At 41.3% G+C, this 19,650-nt stretch overlaps 2 protein-coding genes across 2 annotated transcripts in view; one reads left to right on the forward strand and one right to left on the reverse strand.

Annotated features, from left to right (window-relative positions):
* Positions 1 to 5,220, reverse strand: part of zfyve16 (zinc finger, FYVE domain containing 16) — a 36,653-nt gene extending 31,433 nt beyond the window's left edge. Inside the window, exons 1-2 of the mRNA XM_051938754.1 lie at positions 5,024 to 5,220; positions 79 to 187 (exon numbers count right to left, since the gene is read on the reverse strand). Coding sequence (XP_051794714.1) covers positions 79 to 148 — 70 coding nt within the window. The 5' untranslated portion in view covers positions 149 to 187; positions 5,024 to 5,220. The remainder of the gene's footprint in view (positions 1 to 78; positions 188 to 5,023) is intronic.
* Positions 5,221 to 7,584: 2,364 nt separating this feature from the next.
* On the forward strand, positions 7,585 to 19,366 carry ube2l3a (ubiquitin-conjugating enzyme E2L 3a). Its single transcript, XM_022199798.2, has 4 exons — positions 7,585 to 7,703; positions 11,249 to 11,344; positions 15,992 to 16,178; positions 18,550 to 19,366. Exons 1-4 carry the CDS (start codon positions 7,677 to 7,679, stop codon positions 18,702 to 18,704), a joined length of 465 nt encoding a protein of 154 aa, XP_022055490.1. The 5' UTR covers positions 7,585 to 7,676; the 3' UTR covers positions 18,705 to 19,366.
* Positions 19,367 to 19,650: the final 284 nt, after the last annotated feature.

Here is a 19,650-nt window from a genome sequence, read left to right on the forward strand (position 1 = left end):
TAAACTGCTTACAGGATTTGATGGATCAACAATGAATCATCAGCTGTTAGTATGCATGTGTTTTGTGAGTGATCTTACCAGTATTGAGCTCAAAGTCATCAAGCAGTTTGTCCAGATCACATACAGCTGCTTTGAAGAAGCTGTCCATGCTGGGCTACAACAAAGGGCCCTTTACCCCCTCCGATTCCTGAGATGAAACAAAAAGGCTGGTAGTAACATTATTTTTTTTAACTGTTATTTCTAAAGCTGTAATGTATTAGGCTAATATTGTCTCCCTTGGTGTGGTAGTGTGCAAATCTACTTAAGGAGCAAGAAAGTAGGTCATTTCTTGACACATTAACCCACTGCAACATTCCTGTTTACTTATTCTACGTGTAGCGAAGCATGCTGGTCAACTTCTTAGCAAAGGCAAAATCGCACGTCAAATTATACGACCAAATCGGCAAATATGTCATTAGATTTTAAAGTACAAAGAATAATTCAGCCTTAACTACTAAATCACAAAAAGCAGCTTAACCAGGCAGCACCATTATCAGATGTCACAACTCGGACAAACTTCAGCCAGCCACACCTTAAAGCTGCATAAATGTTTACTAGGTCAACCTAGATGTAGGTGACACACACACACACACACACACACACACACACACACACACACACACACACACACACACACACACACACACACACACACACACACACACACACACACACACACACACACACACACACACACACACACACACACACACACCTGACGCCAAGCTGGCAACAGTCCAGATGATGACTTTAGGCCCAGATTACACACTGAACTTTCTGATTTGTCATGCAGCTGAACTGTGACATCATTGTGTACATATTTATCTAAACAGGTGGACTTCACTGTAACGCAAATTTCATCATCAGAAAAAGACAACTTTTAAGATGTTTTGACAAGATTAGAGTTACAATTTATTTTTTTCTGGGTATGTGTGGCCCATGTTCCACTGCTAGCTGGTAAAAAGGTCTTTCAGAACAATTGTCTCACACCAGCTTCAGAATTTCATCTATTGGCTCCTGCTTTTTAATTGCCAGATTAAGGGGCAAAGAGTTTATCATTATTAGCCATAAAGATCTTCCTCCACCCTCCTCCTCTTCACATTACAGGAGAACAACATGCTGCTTAATTTAAAAAAAATACCAGCAGGAACACAAAAACTATTCCCTGAAAAGGATGTTGGTCAATTCTGATCATTTTCTTCATTTGAATAGATTAAATTTACTCCATTAAAGTTGGAAAAACCTTCATCTTCCTCCTCTTTTGTTTAATTGCCAGCTGAATAGATGCTTCACAGGGGGCAGAACCACAAGTCAAACACATAATACGATTAAAACGCGTTGGGGCATTTAGTTACGCATCTTGTAAGGATTATTCAATTTATCGTTGACGTGAACAATTACTAGGGCTGGCCCAAATAGTGGTTTCTGGCCTCCGAATATTCGGGCCCTATTAAAGACGAATATCCGAATATTCATTCCGCCCCATAACGTCCCACAGGGGGGGCGGGGTGGAAGCGGAGCGGGGCTTGTGGCGGCGGTTGCTTGTGGCGGAGACGGTCCGAATATTCGGATCCGTTAGTCTGGTCTCGGGTCCAAATTTTGCCTTCGTTTTGTCTTCAGTTAAACTGAAGAATTCCCAAACAGCGGAGGTCTTCAGTATCTTGTCTTGTATTTATTCAACGAAGTGAAGCGTGACTGGGGGCGGGGGTCTGGGGTGGCGAATATTAGGGATACCGCCGTAGCGAACGAATATTCAGATATTCGGGATATTCGGGTCCAGTCCTAACAATTACACTGAAATAAAATTAGAGCTTTTACAGCTAGTTTGCATCACAGCTTTAACATATCTCAGAAATCTCCTGCAGATGACAATATACATATATGACTGGTGCAAAACTAAATATAGAGGATTTGCACAATCTAATGTTTGTCAACAAGGATTAAATTGGCTGCTGGCACTCTGTTAGTCTTCGCATACTGTTGGAAACATTAAAGTTGCATTTAAATACATCCACAAAACATCTACAATATGCCTATAAATGAAATAGATTTGAATCTGAATTTTGAAAAGGCAACAGTGTACACTCCCTGCATCAAAAACAACTTCACCACCATCTCCACACAAACCAGTTTCAGAGCAGGCAAATCAAGCTCCATCATGTGATTTTCTTCCATCATCAGTTAACTATTTCTGTGGGAGTTTTTGTTTGAGGTCTGCCCACATGAGACCAATGTCATGAGACTTTCTTAGTTCCACAAGTCATAGTACGAGGAAGCGTGAACCAAAAAATGAAACAGTGAAACCTAAAAACTTTCGGTTCAACTCATGTGTAACATTACAAGGAGGAAGCCTGAACAAGTAGTGGTGCAGAAGTGTGGATTGATAATACTATAATTCCCACAAAGTTCAACTTCAGTCTCACAATCAATAATAGCCACAGGACAAACAAAACCTGCATACAAGTCCAGCTTTTTATCACTTCATCACTCCTTAAGTACAAATGTTTGATCTGAAACACTGCCTGAATTCATAGAGCTGCAATATCAGGATTGGAGAATAATTACTGGGAATGAAAATGGGTCAAATTCTAAGAAAGCACATCATTAAAGTGGCTGAAAATATCTCTCACTGAGAACAGAGTGGAAGAAAAACATCAAAATATTTCTAAAAATGGGCTGCTTGATAACAAGAGTTTGAATTGTCATTTTGAAAAGGACTTGTTCTAAAGTGACAAGCAGCTATCTTCAAAAGAACCTTAAGCACACAGCAGAAGTCTGTGAGATAAGGTTCTTGATGATGCTGCAATTAGAAAATAGAGTGTTGTGCTATGAAACGAGAATAATGTGTGAACGAGGTAACTTGAGCCTAAATCCAGAGTTTTTAGTGTCACAAAAAGTGGTTCTCATTCAACCTGCTCAATCACTCATGTAACTGAAGCTGTAGCGAAAACCTCCTGCACAAAAGGGAGTGTTTAGAGTTTGGGTTTTAAATCAGCTACAAGAACTTTCACATATTCTTTTCCCGACAATATTCTCTCTGAGCGATACAGATGCTCAGCTCAGGGAATAGATTTCATCTGCAAACCTGTTGAGAATTAGTAATTCCACTAAACAAAGCGGTGCAGCTTCAGCAGCCAAACTGTAATGTGTTGCGTTGTGGTTCTACGGGAACCTATGTGCATTCAGTTGGTGATGGGGAAAATTAATAATTATGGTGGTCCTAATTTGTTACCAAGCCTGTTTTACATTTTGGTGTTACAGGTTACATGCAGCTAAAATTGATCGGGCTATTGGCTTTTATCACAGAGAATATTCCATCCAATTCAATATTAAATAACTTCACTTTTATTTGACTAAAAGTTATTTTGACATCTCTTTCATTATGGGAAAAAAAAAATCTGACTTCAATGCACTTGTTAAATATCATGGTCAAATGTCCACCCATCCATGTATTTTCTGTACGCTGCTTTATCATGTCGATGGCCACGTGGGGGTTATCCCAGCTGCCATACTGCAAAAGGCAGGGATGTTCAAATGTCTGAAATTTAAAGCTTAACAGCTCTAATGTGCTGTGTGATTTCAGGAATAGGTGGTTGCATTGAGAGTGGTAAAATAAACATCAACACTTTCAGACCAACACTTTTTTCCTCCATCTATTACAGTAAGAGTATTGTTATTTGCCATAGTAATATATGTTTTTCATGGCTCTCCATTATAATAACTTGTTCCTCTGACTCAAGTAGACATCATGCCAATGTTCCACTCTGTGCAGAGGAAGTGTCAAATTACATGTCAAATGCCACTTTTTAAGAGAGTGTGCTCTATGTCTGACCAAGAAAACCTTGACTGAAGTTTATAACCATCATCGTGATAAACTTTATCTCTAATTTGGGTTTTAGGATATTATGATAAGCAAGCAAAGAGAGCCTGTCTATGTCAAATTTGCTTAATAGTCCACTCCTCAGGTCACAAATCTTATGCATCAGATTACTTTCAAAGAGTCTGAGGTTTTAATCTAATCATACATTTGACTGTGTTTTTCTGCAATAAATGGAATTCAAACAGTTCCTACAGCCAACAAGAAAGTTGTTGCAAACACTAAATCCACAGTGATGTCTCCTTTTTCCACAGCGAGCTTTTCCATGCCTCCTGTCTGCTGCTGTGTCACTCAGTAACTAGTTACCATGGAGGATAAATATTTATGGAAGAAGGAAGTCATTATTACTAAATACATCCTTAGGGTTAATAATCAAAGTCCATTCACTTGTAGTTGTTTATAAGACTCGTCTGATGTTTCTCTGATACTTGACAATTTATGAGGTATTCTTCAAATTTTAACAAACCACTGGTACCTAAGGACAGGTAGGGTTTGGCTAAGGAAGGCAAACTGTGCAAAAACTGGGTTAACCGTGGTTGGTTATGGCTTTATGTCACTGTCAGCCAGTTCTGCTGCCCGAAATGAGTCGGTCTGTCTAAATACTGTGAGAACACCGAGTTACACAGGACAAAGACACTGACTTTTCCTATTTACAGCTGAAGTCTCACAACCTGACGGCTCACAAAAAACCCTGAAACGTCGATGGCAACCTAACCAATGTTACCCAACTATTTTTACGACTTCACCTCATTAATGAACGTTTTTATATATCACAGAAAAGCAGTTTTTACATACATGTTTTAGTGTCGGTATGAAAGCGAACTTCTCTGTGCGAAATTAGCAAACAGGCTAATCAGTCTGTATGAGAGCGTTAGCAGAAAACATTAGCAACATTTCACCTAAACAAACCCAGTTAACAGTGACCCTCGGTGCTAGTTATCTAAGTGTACGTGACGAACTGCTTACATCGATAAACAGCCCGCAGTCTGTCAGGTGGAGTTACAAAAGCAGGTGAATCTAAAGTTAGCCTGTTAGTTGTTATTGGACGCGTTAGCTGGCTAAGAGCTAGCTGTGGGTTGTTAACCTGGTTTGTTTCTGGTTCCTTACCAGTGCTGTTTTATTCCATGTCTTCCACACTTATGTTCTCCTTAAGACTTAAATCAGGAGCAGACGGTGTCGTCGTGTCATCCTCTAAGCAGACAGCTGAAGCAGTCCAGGCAGCTCACCGCTGGATTAGTTTAACTGGAGAGGAACTGTTCCACTCAGGCGGCCATCTTGCACAGACTGTTGGGAGGTCAGAGGATCTGCTGAGCCTCAAAGCTGGAGGCAGTCTCACTTTACCTGCACACAAACTGCTGATAGTGGTACTCCTGTGCTTCCTTCAGGCGGCTATGTTCATTTTCGCAATATAATATCATAATAGTATACAACACATACGAATGTACAGTTATGGAGTTTACTAAAAATCGAAATGACTATTTTGCAAGTCTTAAATACAGTAACAACAACAAATTAGATTTTACTCATTTTTTTGACAATTTCGTTAAATGGATGATTTCTTCCTTTTTTAGACTCATGAATGTACTCATGAATGGAACAATTGGTAAGCATATGGAGGTGGATGGTGCCAGCGGAATTCATCTTAAAAATATCCCCTCAGTTACAGAAGTGAAACACAAAATGACTATAAAGAGAGGCAAGACAACCAAAATAAGATGGAAATGGTCACAAAATGATGCAAGATAGTCAGACAAAATTTCTTTCAAAGGAGTAAAAAGAGAACCCCAAAAAATGATCACAAAAATACAAAATTGCCAATATAAGGTGCAAAATGACCAGAATAAACACAACATGGACACAATGAAACCTGAAGTGACCAGAAAAAGATATTAAATGATTAATCAGAGACATAAAATGACCACAGAAAGATACATGTGGCCTAAAGGTGACTTAAACTAACTGCAAAGGTATGCAAATGATCACAAAAAGCTACAAAATGACCATTATAAGGTGCAAAATGGCCAAGCAATACATAGCAAAATGACAACAAAGAGAAGCAAAACAGCAATAAAGAAATAAAGTGAGGCACAATATGACCAAAGAGATACAAAACAGCCCAACTGAGATGTAAAATGACCACACAGGATTTCAAATGACCACAAAAAAGGGAAAAAAAAGACAACAGATGCAAAGTGATGGCCACCTATTCTGTTTTAGAGATGTGACGTTCGCGAACAAGTCAGTCATTAGAACAGCTCTTTTAAGTGAACGATGACAACCAGTTCACAATTGCGACCCATTCGCTTGTGCAAATTGCCTACAATTTTTCACTTGTCACCTGTTTGCCCTATGAGTCTGAGTTGTCCATGCTGCCTTCATGTGAACGACTAATGACCTCTCCTAATCTGAGTTGTCCATAGAAGCTCAATTCACGTGAACGCAGCTATAGAGGAAGAGGAGTGTGAGTGCAGACTGAGTCTGACTGACTGGAGACTAGAGGGGAGCTACATTTACAACTTTATCAGGGAGGAGGAAATATCAATGACGGAAAAAACAGAGTCAAAGAAAACGTAGCAGCATTTGGATGCACTTTTTTGGGAACGACACGAATAGTAGAACACAATGAAATATTTGTCAGAAGAATATCTTTCAAGGTCAACAAACAACTTGCACTGCTATATATATACAGAAAAAACACAGAAGAACATTTTAACAATGCAGAAACAAAATATAAAAAGAAAAAAAAGAATAAAATGTAGAAATAAATCTGAAATATAACATATAAATATGAAGCTAAATAGAATTTAAATTAAGTTTGAATTATTCTGATCCATATCGTATCTTTTAACTGCTACCAGTGATTGTTTCCTTGATAAAAACTAGTTACCACACCCCTGGTTGACTTCTAAAACGAATAAATATAACAACGAGTCAGTCTTTTAAATGGCTCTTTTGAAAGGAAAGGCTCCTCAAGATCCGGCTCCTTTCAAAGAGCCAGAAATCACATTTCTGTTTTGATTTGGACTTTTCCTCTCGTTAGTGCCACCGGGTGGCGGCAAAATTCTCGGCAGTTCATTTGTTTGCTCGCCTCTTGCTTGAACGCACAGAGTTGAGAACATTTTTATCATAAATGTGGTTACTTTTTTGAAAGTAACCTGGGCCGAATTAGCTCTTAGCAGTTTCTTTTCATGGTGCACCATTTGGTATCCTGACAAATATTACTGAATTTCTTTGACACTAAAACCTGTCCTAAAAACGCAATGATTACAGGCAAGTTCTGATGTATTCCAATCCGTGCCTTTAATGCATACAGTGAGATGAAAGCCGTTTTACTTGAACAAAATACGCTGTTAGCTGTTCCTTTTATCGCGTGAATTACTATGACACTGGGAAAACAAATCTTAAAACTTAAGGATTATTAGGCAGGTTTGGGGGCATTACAGCTTCTGCCCTCAGTACAGACGTACGGAACTCAGACCCGTTTTTAGCCGATAGTAGTCGGCGTTTCGAAAAGTCAGCTACGCCGACATAGCTATTAACAGCTTTACTTTACTATCGATATTTAAATGTACTGACAACTATTACTGAACCATTTTGATATTCTTGAATACAGATCCTGAGCCCTGGTCTGTCGTACACCCTCCAGACCGACAGGAGGCGCTAACGCAGCAGGGCTCCGCCCCTCAGCCACTTTCACCAAACTCTAAAGAAGAAAAGGATACGACAGAAGCAGGAAGAAGAAGAAAACATCGGTATCACAATGGCTGCGACCAAGAGGCTAGTCAAGGTAAGAAGAACCCCAAAATTTATATATTTATTCCACTTTGAGGGCGTTTAATCGACTTTTTTCTGGCTATGTTCGTGTATCTACGTCGCTGTGGGCCGAGAGAAAATGTCTGGGTGTGTGTGGTTCATGTGTCCGACAAAATGAAAGCATAATGACGTCCGACTGACTGATTGAGAGGGAACCCGTTGGTGAGTTTGAGGCGGCAGTGGGCCGTGATTCAGCACTTTCAGAGGGCTGTCAGCCTACCCGGATCACCCGATGTGTCTCCAGGCAGAGGCGAGCAAACGCCGGGTTAGAGACAGCTCTTCAAGCCGTTGTCACCGTTTGAAGGCAGCTGAGACGAAAACATGGAGACTTTGGGGCTGGGGCGTCACGTCAGGCCTCGGCTGAACTTGAACAATCAGTACCTACAGCGATTGTCGATCGATCCATTAAAGAGAAAATTACCTCCCAGTTTGAGTCGTTTGTAATCCAATAGCTACCGAATGTTGTTGTATTTGCAGGATTCTTTGTTTATTTAGCCAGAGTATCATTAACCTCCTGAACTCCAAGCTGTTTTCTGGATTTTTTGTTGCTTCTGTCACAATTTTTCCTCACTGTGGGCTCAATTTTTTACTACCTGTACCTCTGTGGAAACAACATAACCATGGCTACAAGTGGATGGAACTCAGAAATGTCCTCTGAGCATTATGGCACAACTAGAATGTCCTAAATTATCTGATTTAGTAGTAATGAAAGCTAATATTTAGATTGTTACAGTTGTTATCTATGTGTGCAGGGCCAGGATAACAACCCGTATTTCTTTGTTGTGAAATTTCTGATTTCCATTTAAAGCCCTCTTTGACTCGAGTGTAATTGCTGCCAGCTATTTAACCATTTTACTTTTAGTTTTGATTTCTTGGGTATGATGTACCGAATCCTCTGTGGTCAGGAATTTACCCTCTCGTAAAAACATCTGTGACGTGTGTAGTCACAGCTTCCTGAAATCCCCTAACAATCCAATTTGACAGTTCAAGTGAATGAGGAAGAAGAAGAGAAGTTCCTGCTGGCAAGGAGAAGCAGAAAAGGCTGCTCAGATTGACTACCTGCAGTCAGTAAACAGCACAAACAAATACCAGCCACAGGAAATGGCTGGGCCTGCAACTGAATATTGATTAGTCAGTATTTAATCCCAAAATACTCAGTCCAACTTACGTCAAACTTTCTTTAACATGACTAAATTGATGTAATAATTTTGCCTTGTTTGTTAACTTCACCTTCCACATATGCAAGCATCTAGTGTTTTTCTTAAAAATATCCACCTGGTGATCTTTGAAAAAATTCAGAACAGTTGATTTAACTAATATATATATGTGTGTGTCTTCTTTTAAAATATAAAATAGTTATGGAATTCAAAATCCTTGAAGCACTGGACACTATATAAAAAGACACATTATCTTTTTTTTTTCTCGCTGTCTGACATTAAATCAGACTAAACTGTTTCCTGTTTTAAGTCGGTTAGGATTACCCAAATTATTTCTATTTGCTAAATGCCAGAATAATGAGAGAAAGAATTTGTATTATTGTCTTGGAAGTCAGAAGTTTACATATATTTTTTCACTATTTGGTAGAATTGCCTTGGAGTCAAACATTTTGTGTATCCTTCCACAAGCTTCTCACAATAGTTTGCTGGAATTTTGGCCCATTCTTCCTGACAGAACTGGTGTAACTGAGTAGGGTTTGTAGGTCACCTTGTTCACACACGCCTTTTCAGCTCTGCCCACAAATTTTCTACAGAATTGAGAGCAGGTCTTTGTGATGGCCACTACAAAACATTGACTTTGTTATCCATAAGCCACTTTGTAACTAATTTGGTGGTGTGATGTCTGATGCCATCTGTTTTGTGGAGTGCAGTCCCTCCTGCAGCAAAGCACCCTAACAAAATTATGCTGCCACCTCTGTGCTTCACAGTCAGGAAGGTTTACTCAGGCTTCCAAGCTTCCTTCTTTTTTTCTCCAAATGTACCGATGGTCGTTATGGCCAAACAGTTCAATTTTAGTTTCATCAGACCACAGGACATGTCTTCACAAATTAAGGTCTTTGTCCCTGTGTGCATTTACAAACCGTAATCTGACCTTTTTTATGTCGCTGTTTGGAGTGATGGTTTCTTCCTCGCTGAGTAGCCCTTCAGCCCATGTTGGGACAGGACTTGTTTCCTCTAGATAATGACAATCTCTTGCCACCTTCATCCAGCATCTTCACAAGGTCTTGTGTTTTTGTTCTGGGCTTGATACACACATTTCACACCCAAACACGTTCATCTCTGGGACACAGAACCTCTCTCCTTCCTCAGTGGTATGATGGCTGGGCATTCCCATGGTGTTTATACTTGCATATAATTGTTTGAACAGATGAACGTGGAACTATCAAGCATCTAGAAATTGTACCCAACAATGAACCAGACTTGTTAACTCTAATGTTGTCAATTAACCTATCACTAGCTTTCAAAGCCATGACATCATCATCTGGGCCTTCCCAAAGAGTTTGATGACATAGTAATCTTAGTGTATGTAAACGTGTGCCCTTGAAGAAAGTAATAAAAAAAAAATCTCATTTTTCTGGCATTCAGCAAATAAAATAATTCTGATAATCCTAACTGACCTAAAACAGGAGAACATTAGTGTGATTTAATGTCAGACAGCGAGGGGGGAAAAAAGCTTATGTGTCCTTTTATACAGTGTATGTGAACTTCTAGTTTCTTTGTTTTTATGTTATTGAATTAAAACATTTTTGGTTGTAATCTTCAATATTTTTTATCACAGAGAGGTGAAACCATTAGTCGATTTAGTCAATAAGCAGCAATGTTATTACTCATTTTAAATTTTATTGTGAACATGTACTTGGTCAAACTTATTGGTTTTCCCCACTCCTTTACATTATTTATATCTATATATTAACCAAGAAAATAACCATTAGTTACAACTTTTTTATGGACACAGAGCTAAAAGCATTAGTTATCCTTATAAAGTGAACTTGTGACGGAACAGCAGAAAAATTAGCTGTAATTAGGCTGTAATGATTGGTAGTTACTGCCCTATTAATGTGTAATGCAGAAATACCAAGAGAATGTAAAGGTTAACAAACCTTTCACACCTGGTATTATTATTACGCAGGATTGTCAGGGGCTAATAAAAACATGAAACCCAGAAGAGCACAATGCAACCAGGACATCAAAACACTGATATATTATTAACGACTGGTTGAACTGTGCAGTTCGAAGGTCCTGACAGTCCTGCAATATTCATGTGAAAAGTATGGAAGCAGAAATTCATTTTGTGAGCAATAAAAGGAGCCGAGAAGGGCAGATCTGACTCATTGTGGAGAAAGTGATGTAACTGTTTGCCATCTGTCTGGACTTGGTCCATCAGGGCTGTATTACAGAGCTTCTGTAATTTACTTCTGGTGCTGTCTGGATAATAAATGTATATCTATGTTTTCATATCATGTGTATTCTCTGTGATCTCATGGTTCAATAGCTTTTCAAATTGATGGTGTTTTTGTTGCAGGAGCTCGAGGACCTTCGCAAATCTGGGATGAAGCAATTCCGCAACATTATAGTGGATGAGTCAAATCTTTTGCTCTGGCAGGGCCTTATTGTTCCTGTAAGTACTGAACTGCAACTATAGCCTACACTGTTCCCCTTCTTCCAATACATTGTAAATACGTTAAGGTTTCTTAGCTGTAATTTTTTTAATAGCAATCTTTTACCGATTTTCTGTTTCATTAAAATATAGATAATATCTAATACAAGCACAGGAAGAGTTTACTGAAGGAAAAAATGAACCAAAACTGTAAATAATGTCCACATTAAAAATCTGTTTTTACAAATGGTAATTTGTTGTTTTACAACACGTTACTACAGTATTACACCAAGGTTGAATTGTATTTTATCTGAAATCACTAGGGCTGGACCCGAATATCCAAATATTCGTTCGCTACAGCGGTATCAGGATATTAATTTTGGTATCCGAATACCACCCCACCCCCCCACTCGTCTCTTCCCTTCGCCTTCGGCACACATCGGCTCATCCCGTGGTATTCGTGTTCGGCTCATCTGGGCTCCTCCATTCGTGTTTGTTACCACCACCCGAATGGCCAGGTTGCTGCCGACTCTGACGTCACGCTTCACTTCGTTGCATAAACACAAGACAAGATGCTGAAGACCTCCACTGTTTGGGAATTCTCCCCCCTCCCCGGTCGGACGTTACGGGACGGAACGAATATTCGGATATTCGTCTTTAATAGGGCCCAAATATTCAGAGGCCAGAAACCACTATTCGGGTCAGCCCTAGAAATCACCTTATCCAGTGGCAGCTGGTGGTGAAATTTGTTGGTTGGGCTAACAAATGCATAATACCGATTAAATGGTTAACACAGCTGCAAAAGCAACATCACCTATGATACACACAGTTCCATCAATTACAGGTACACTATACTTTTTTAGTGCTCTACATCAACACTCTCACTCACACACACACACCACTACAAAACGTGTTCCAACTGCAACGACTGCCCACAGATAGCCTGCTGCAACTGTCTTATTACAACTGTTTGGCGACATGTAGTGCAAAACACGCCCTGAGTACAACAGATAACCTCAGCAAACACAAGGTGTCACAGTCCTTTAACAGGTCAACATGGGCCTACCTTATTTAAAAAGAAGCTCACATCGACGGCCGATGTGATCCCAGTCTCTTAACTTCCAGCTTTTCCTCCAAAGACATTGAGGAAAATGAACATGAAAGCAAATAATCCACCTCGTTCATGCTAACGCCCGCCATAACTTAACCTTTTCTCACTGCGTCAAAGGCCTGTGGGCTGCCTGAAGTTAGCCCAAATGATCAGTAAATCACGGGGGCGGGACATGACACCTGTCAATCACTCACAATAACGAAATGAATGAAAGCGGACTGTATCTGCTGGGGCTGTAAAAAATAAGCCCATTTAGAGATATTCTATGTTTTTCTTTTGACTGATTGGTGCTGTTGCTACTTTTGTTTTCACCTAAACTTAAAACAATGTGTTGTAAGTTATTTAAAAAATAATTTTCTTATCTTTTTTGTGTTGGCCTGGGAGGGCTTAGCCCTGTTAGCCCATTTATACCAGCCGTCCCTGACCTTATCCCTTGCTGGCTGACAGTGTCAGCTTGTTCCAGTTTTTCAATAAATCTCGTGTGTTTCTTGCATTGAGGAATTTGTAGCTCCCTGTAACAAGTTTTAGCTAGTGTGAAAGAAGAAACACCTGCAGAAAAATAAGAATTGAATGCAAAAAAAAAAACATATGTTTTTTGACCAGTTAATCTGGGTTGTATTTACTTAAACATAATGGATATTCCATGGATATTTATGTTAATGAAATGGTCTGAAATAACAGGAAAATGCTTACATTTCTGTCAAGTAAGGTAACACCGACTAGATTCCTTTACTGTATAAAGACTAAACATGAAAAAGCCTGAAATCAGTGTGGTGATTACACTGAGAGAAGGCTGACCCATCCGCAGGACATTGTTCGTTATGAAGTTGAAAGTTGCTTCTTCTTTTTTTGCCAGCAACAGAACCCATATGTGACATTCAGACCTGTCCTGTGCACAGTTAATACAGCCCATCAAATCTTGCATTAACCAATAAAATCAGAGTTGACCACTGAGCTCGAACAACAAACCAAATCATCTCCCAGGCAAATCTCTCTTTCTTGTCTGACTGAAAGCACACATCCTGTCCTGCAGCTTGTTGAACGAGTCACTATCCAACATCAAAGAGGAAATGAGCCCTGCTAACATTTTAGTGTCAGTTGCCTACTATACAAAAACACGTGAACATACCTGCAAATGTCACTCTGGTCTTTGATTAGTCAAATTTCCACCACAGGAACTTTCTCTTGAGGCTAAGTCAGCTCCTCTACCTGCGTTTTCATCAGAGAAACCAGGTGCAATGAAAATTGCAGCTTCTCAAGTGTAAATATTTCCTGAATTATTTTCTAGTCTTACGAGAGTAAACTGAATGAATATCTTTGGGTTGTGGGAAAAACGAGACATTTTTCACCACTTTCTGACATTTTAAAGACCAAATTACTAATTGACAGAAAATGATCCAAATAATTCTTTGTTTCCACCCAACTTCAGGTTGTGCCAGGTAACCTAATTTTACCAGACAAAAGAGAAAAACAAGGTAAAGTTACAATTATTTCCAGAAGATACTGAGCTGTAAACAGAACAGGCCCCTGTTTAATAGCGGGGCTGTTTGGGATGAAGCTGATAGCATCGTTCCTACACAGAACTGGAGTTACATCAAGTAGCTACTGCTTGTCATTGTATTAAATTGAATTAAATTTCAAATCAAATTTATTTGGCCCTGGGGGGCAATTCAAGGCACGCTGAGCAGTTGGAAGAAACAGTAGCACCAACAGTACAGTAGTACTAGCAGCAGCCATGTGGTAGTAAAAGTATTAGTATTAGCACACTGTTGTTGTTTTTGTTTGGGAAAAAATTATGATCGAGTCATTGTAGCAGCTCTTAGTTGGTTTAAAACTCCAGCTGACTTTTTAGAGACACACCAGCGCATGAATATAAATGCTCCGTCGACCTAAAGACACTAGTATAAGCTCAACACAGGAGAATAAATCAAGCTCTAATTCCGTAGAAAATTCCTAGAACTTAAATTTCAGGTGGAAACGCAGCTTTCTCTGCTGCTGTGTTCCTTCGATCGCACCATCAACTCGCTCTATGCTAATGACATCAAGCTACAGCACAAGTTTGTTTACTTCATCATGTGCCAGCTGCAGACAGAGGAAACTGTACCATTAACAGAACTAGGGCTGAGTACCGAACTTCGGTTCTTTAATGGCACCGACCGAAATGTTTCGGTACTAATGAGTATCGAAATAAGCCTCGTCTTTCGGTTCCATGTTCCGGTACTTATCACGTGATTATGATAAAGCAAACCTGTGATTGGCTGTAACATTACACGTGATTGCGGCAAGCCGGAAAAAAGCATGCTGCCCGTTCACAGACAGGTTTCACGTTAGGTACATTGAATTTACTGCAGTTGTGTAGCATGTCGTCGAAGTGGGAAAAGATGCCTCTGAGGTCTAAAACGTGGCTCTACTTTTGTAAAATGGACGCTGTAACAGGAGAACCTGTCTGCGGCTCTGCTCAGCACAATAACCACGGCAGTTCGGCCAATGCAGACAAAGTCTTTTATTCACTACACCGTCTCAATGTAAATAAAACGGTCTCTCTTCCTTGCCCGGCGCTACACCGGACCTCGTCCGGTAAACAGTCTCAACGTCAGCCGGCTCTCCGCCGGTTCTCCTCCGGTAAACAGTCTCGGTGTCAGCCGAATCTCCACAGGATCTCGTTCGGTAAGCTGCCCGCTCCACCGGACCTCGTCCTGTCCGCTGTCCTCCGCTCGTCCGTTCCCCCGTCCTCTCTGTCCGTCTGTCTTTTGTCCTCTGCTTCAGTCTGTTACTGCCGAGAGAATCAGGTGAGTCTAATTGGTGCCAGCTGCGCTAATTAACCTGACGCTGGTTCCACACACTCTCCTCCACACCTCTCCCCTCTGCAGCTGAGCTCTCCCACGCCCATCGCCACAGACGCCAATAGTGCGCGGTGCAGTATATGCCAAAGCGGGTGGTAAACTCCATCTAAGGCTAAATACCGGCACGAGACCGATAGTCGACAAGTACCTTAAGGGAAAGTTGACAAGAACTTTGAAGAGAGAGTTCAAGAGGGTGTGAAACCGTTAAGAGGTAAACGGGTGGGGTCCGCGCAGTCCGCCCGGGAGATTCAACTCGGCGGGCCAGGGGCGGCCGCTCGCGGGACCTCTCACCGGGTGCGGGCCGTCCCCCGCCTGGCGCATTTCCTCTGCGGCGGTGCGCTGCGACCGACTCCGGGTCGGCCAGGAAGGGTCCGGGGCCGAAGGTGGCTCAGAATGTACTGAACTGTACATTGCTTGCAAATGTTCTTTTGCACTGGAAATCACTGGAAAATTAAACTCAAGATGTGAAAAGTAATGTGTAATGCAATTTTCATTCTGTTAGAGTATATATTGTAAAACTGGTATCGAAAAAAGTATCGTTTAGGAACCGGTATCGAAGTGAAGGTATCGGAATTGGTACCGGTATCGAAACTTTTAGATTGATACCCAGCCCTAAACAGAACATTTTCCAACATTATTTGAAGTGAGAAAGGATGACTAAATTTGCACTTTTTCTGTTGTCTCCCACATCCACAACCCCTCGTCTTCTTCAAGGACTGTGCTCCATATGACAAAGGAGCTTTTCGGATTGAGATTGTCTTCCCCGGCGAGTACCCCTTCAAGCCTCCCAAGATCACCTTTAAGACAAAAATCTATCATCCCAACATTGACGAGAAGGGCCAAGTTTGCCTGCCCATCATCAGCGTGGAGAACTGGAAGCCGGCCACAAGGACCTGCCAAGGTGAGCCAAGGGAGGGAGCGTCTATGTTTCACTGCTGACGTCGGATAGTTGTCTTGAAAATGTGGCTTTTCTTGCTGGTATTTTTGATGCTTTATATTTAATGTAAATGGTTGTATTTATATAGCGCTTTTATCCAAAGCGCTTTACATGATATGTCACATTTACCCATTCACACACACATTCACACACTGATGGTGGAAGCTGCCTTGCCAACCCGGTCTCACGGGGATTCGTGAAACTGTGACGTAAGTTTTTGTTTCGGTTTCGTGCGCACCAACACGATGTCGTCATGTTTTTCGTGCAGCTCACCACGAACGAAACCCGCTGTGGTAATCACATCTGAAAGTGGTTTATACCGGCGGATTCATGATGATCTAAGCTGTCCATCGGTGTTTGCGGCAGCGGCCGCCGCTGCGGCCGCCAGACGTTCTTTAAGTTCCTATGCGAATTCGTCGGATTCATGACGATCTAAGCTGTCCATCGGCTTTTGCGGCCGCCGCCGCCGCCGGATGTCCGGCGGCGGCGGCGGCCGCAAACGCCGATGGACAGCTTAGATTCGGCGGATTCATGACGATCTAAGCTGTCCATCGGCGTTTGCGCACGAAACCGAAACAAAAACTTACGTCACAGTTTCACGAATCCCCGTGAGACCGGGTTGGCCATGCAAGGCGCTAATCACGACCCACCAGGAGCAATTATGGGTTAGCTGTCTTGCTCAGGGACACCTTGACATGAGCACGACGGGCCGAGGATCGAACCGGCAACCTTCCGGTTACAAGACGGCCACTCTACCCACTGAGCCATGCTGCCCCCCATGTATTGTAATGTATTTGCATTTTGTAACTGTTTGCTGAAGTCCTCTCCAGGAAACCACATAGACAAGTTTACTCACAGTTGAGCAGCTCTAATCTGTATATGCAGCTTTTCTGAAACCAATGAGAGCATCCACCATGCAGTATTTCTCCTGTGTGTGGAGGCCAGTACTAGATACGAAAGCCCTACAGGTTTTTTTTTCCACAATTAGTTGACTAAATGATTACTGTAAATATTGTTACCTTCACTATTCAGTACCAGAAATAAGTCAGTTAAAGTAGTAATCAATATACTATTAATTTACAGCGCTGATTAAAGGTTGTGTCTGAAGAGGAGACATGAACCTCCTCTTATCAGGATAACGTCCAGATGCTGTAAATCAGTAAGGTTACATATAACAGAACTTAGTCCTAGAAAATGATACTATACATCTGTAAGTTTGTGTTCAAATTAAAATGGTTAGGATATTAAGAATCTGATTAACTATTTACCCTCTGAAGCCCAACACACGCCTCCGGGTTTGAACGGCACGTTATCTTTAAAAGGTAGCCAAAATTACACTGCTTATCAGAGCCAAAAACTGTAAAACAGCTGAAGAAACGTATTGTCAGATTTTCAACATTGTGATGATGCTTGAACTATTCATCTCTGATGTGCTTCTTCATCAGAAGAATCAGCCACATCTAAGCTTACATGTGATATTACATCAGATGTTTTACGCGCGCGGGGGGGCGCGGTGCGGCGGAGGTGAAGTAGTGGCGGCTTGTGACACAGACGGCCCGAAAATTCGGATCCTTTTTCATTTTTAGAAAGTTCTGGCCAACATTTCCTGATGACAGATTGAACCCAGTGTAAACCGACCTTCGTTGCCTTCGTTTTGTCTTCAGCAGAGGTCTTCGGCATCTTGTCTTGTGTTTATGCAAGGAAGTGAAGCGCGACGTCAGAGTCGGCAGCCACCCAGCCATTCGGGTGGTGTTTACAAACACAAATGGAGGAGCCGAAATGAGCCGAAGAACACGGTGGGATGAGCCGAAGTGGGCCGAAGGCGCAAGGAAGAGACGAGCTCCGAATATTCTGGGGGGAGGAGGGAGTGATCACATAGACATATGTGTATATGTTTATGTGATCACATGATGAGATGAGCCGATAAGTGTCGATGTAGGCCGAAGGCGAAGGGAAGACGGTAACGCGGCATATTCTTTCCGCCCGGTAATGTCCGACGGGGGGGGGGGGGGGGCGAATATTCGGATACCAAATTAATACCCGGATAGTGCCGTAGTGAACGAATATCCGGATATTCGGGTACAGCCCTAGTTTCCACAGAGCAGACAAGACCACAAGAGGGACTGAGAGGAAAATAAAACATACTGACTGCATTTAATCTTATCAGTTAAAAACTGCTCCATTTTACTGCTATAGGAGTGTTTTGTCATTTTTAGAACAGTCAGACTTTTAATTTCCATTGTATTGACTGAGAATTCCATCATCTGTAACATCACTGGTTATGTGAACAACTATTTGTGTGTAGAAATGACTTGTGTTCTCTTGTGTCCTGCAGTGATTCAGTGTCTGATCGCTCTGGTGAACATCCCTCAGCCTGAGCATCCGCTGAGGGCCGACCTGGCAGAGGAATACGCAAAAGATCGCACCAAGTTCATGAAGAACGCAGAAGAGTTCACAAAGAAACACAGTGAAAAGCGACCTGTGGACTGACAACACAACACTGACCTGCCACCGGCCTCCTCTCTGTTCCTGTTCCAGCCTCTCTCTGTTCTTCCCCCACGACATTCACAGAGATGTACCTGCATTGTTTAGCACTCTCCAGCCACTCCTCCTTAATAGAGGCTTGTGTTTCTGTTTCACTTTGCCAAAAAAAAAGCAGGACTTTTTGGTGAATAGGCAGGCTCCGGCCTCTAGGTGTCACCTTTTGGTTCTTATTGACTTCTTTCTACTGATTTCTTTTTATAAAAAGAATAAGAAAATTGTCAGAGGTGGCATCCTGGAAAGTCAAATCAGAGAATTAAAAGTGCTGTTCTGCTTACTTATAAATGTTGAATGTTTTCTCGGATTAATCATTGGCTTATGCAGACCTGTTTACACATTTTTAGGCTTTGTTTGAAAATGAGCAGCATCTGATGCTGGTATTTGAATCTGTTGCCCCCTCCCTTTGTTTTTTCTTTAGTGTCTTTAGCTCTGCAGATACACTGTACTCTGAGGTCATGTGTTTCAGTACGTACAAATTAAAGTTTGTTACTGATGCTGAATCTAAATGTAAGCAATGAAGTTTATGAAAAGGCATCAACATTACAAGTCATTCGAATTGTTTTTGTATTTTGAAAAAAAAAATTACATTTAATTAAAATTCTTCCACCTCTGTTGGCGTCCTCGGAAAGTGCATATATTGAACATTGATGGAAAAGCAGGTGTGCTTCTGTTTCATGAGCTACTGCATGTCTGGATGGCAGACATGGTCCTACAGGCACCTATGTTAGTTTTGTCTTTTAACTCTCTGTTAAAGGTTATCCAGCTCTGCAGAAGTCAGACTTTGGCTTTAAAATTGTTTCTCTGTCAGACTTTATCCACTTTATTTCTACTCATCACAAAACTCAACAAACACTGACTGGTTCCAGTATTTCAGTGAACAGCAGTTAAACAGCTC

Source organism: Acanthochromis polyacanthus, chromosome 18 (genome assembly GCF_021347895.1).
Source record: "Acanthochromis polyacanthus isolate Apoly-LR-REF ecotype Palm Island chromosome 18, KAUST_Apoly_ChrSc, whole genome shotgun sequence".
Taxonomy (NCBI): domain Eukaryota; kingdom Metazoa; phylum Chordata; class Actinopteri; family Pomacentridae; genus Acanthochromis; species Acanthochromis polyacanthus.

Bases quoted from the DNA above. Each gene is read 5' to 3' on its own strand.
- ube2l3a (XM_022199798.2), top strand. From the start codon at position 7,677: ATGGCTGCGACCAAGAGGCTAGTCAAG. The intron at 7,704-11,248 runs GTAAGAAGAACC...TTTTTGTTGCAG, and splicing joins CGACCAAGAGGCTAGTCAAG to GAGCTCGAGGACCTTCGCAA. The intron at 16,179-18,549 runs GTGAGCCAAGGG...TGTGTCCTGCAG, and splicing joins GGCCACAAGGACCTGCCAAG to TGATTCAGTGTCTGATCGCT.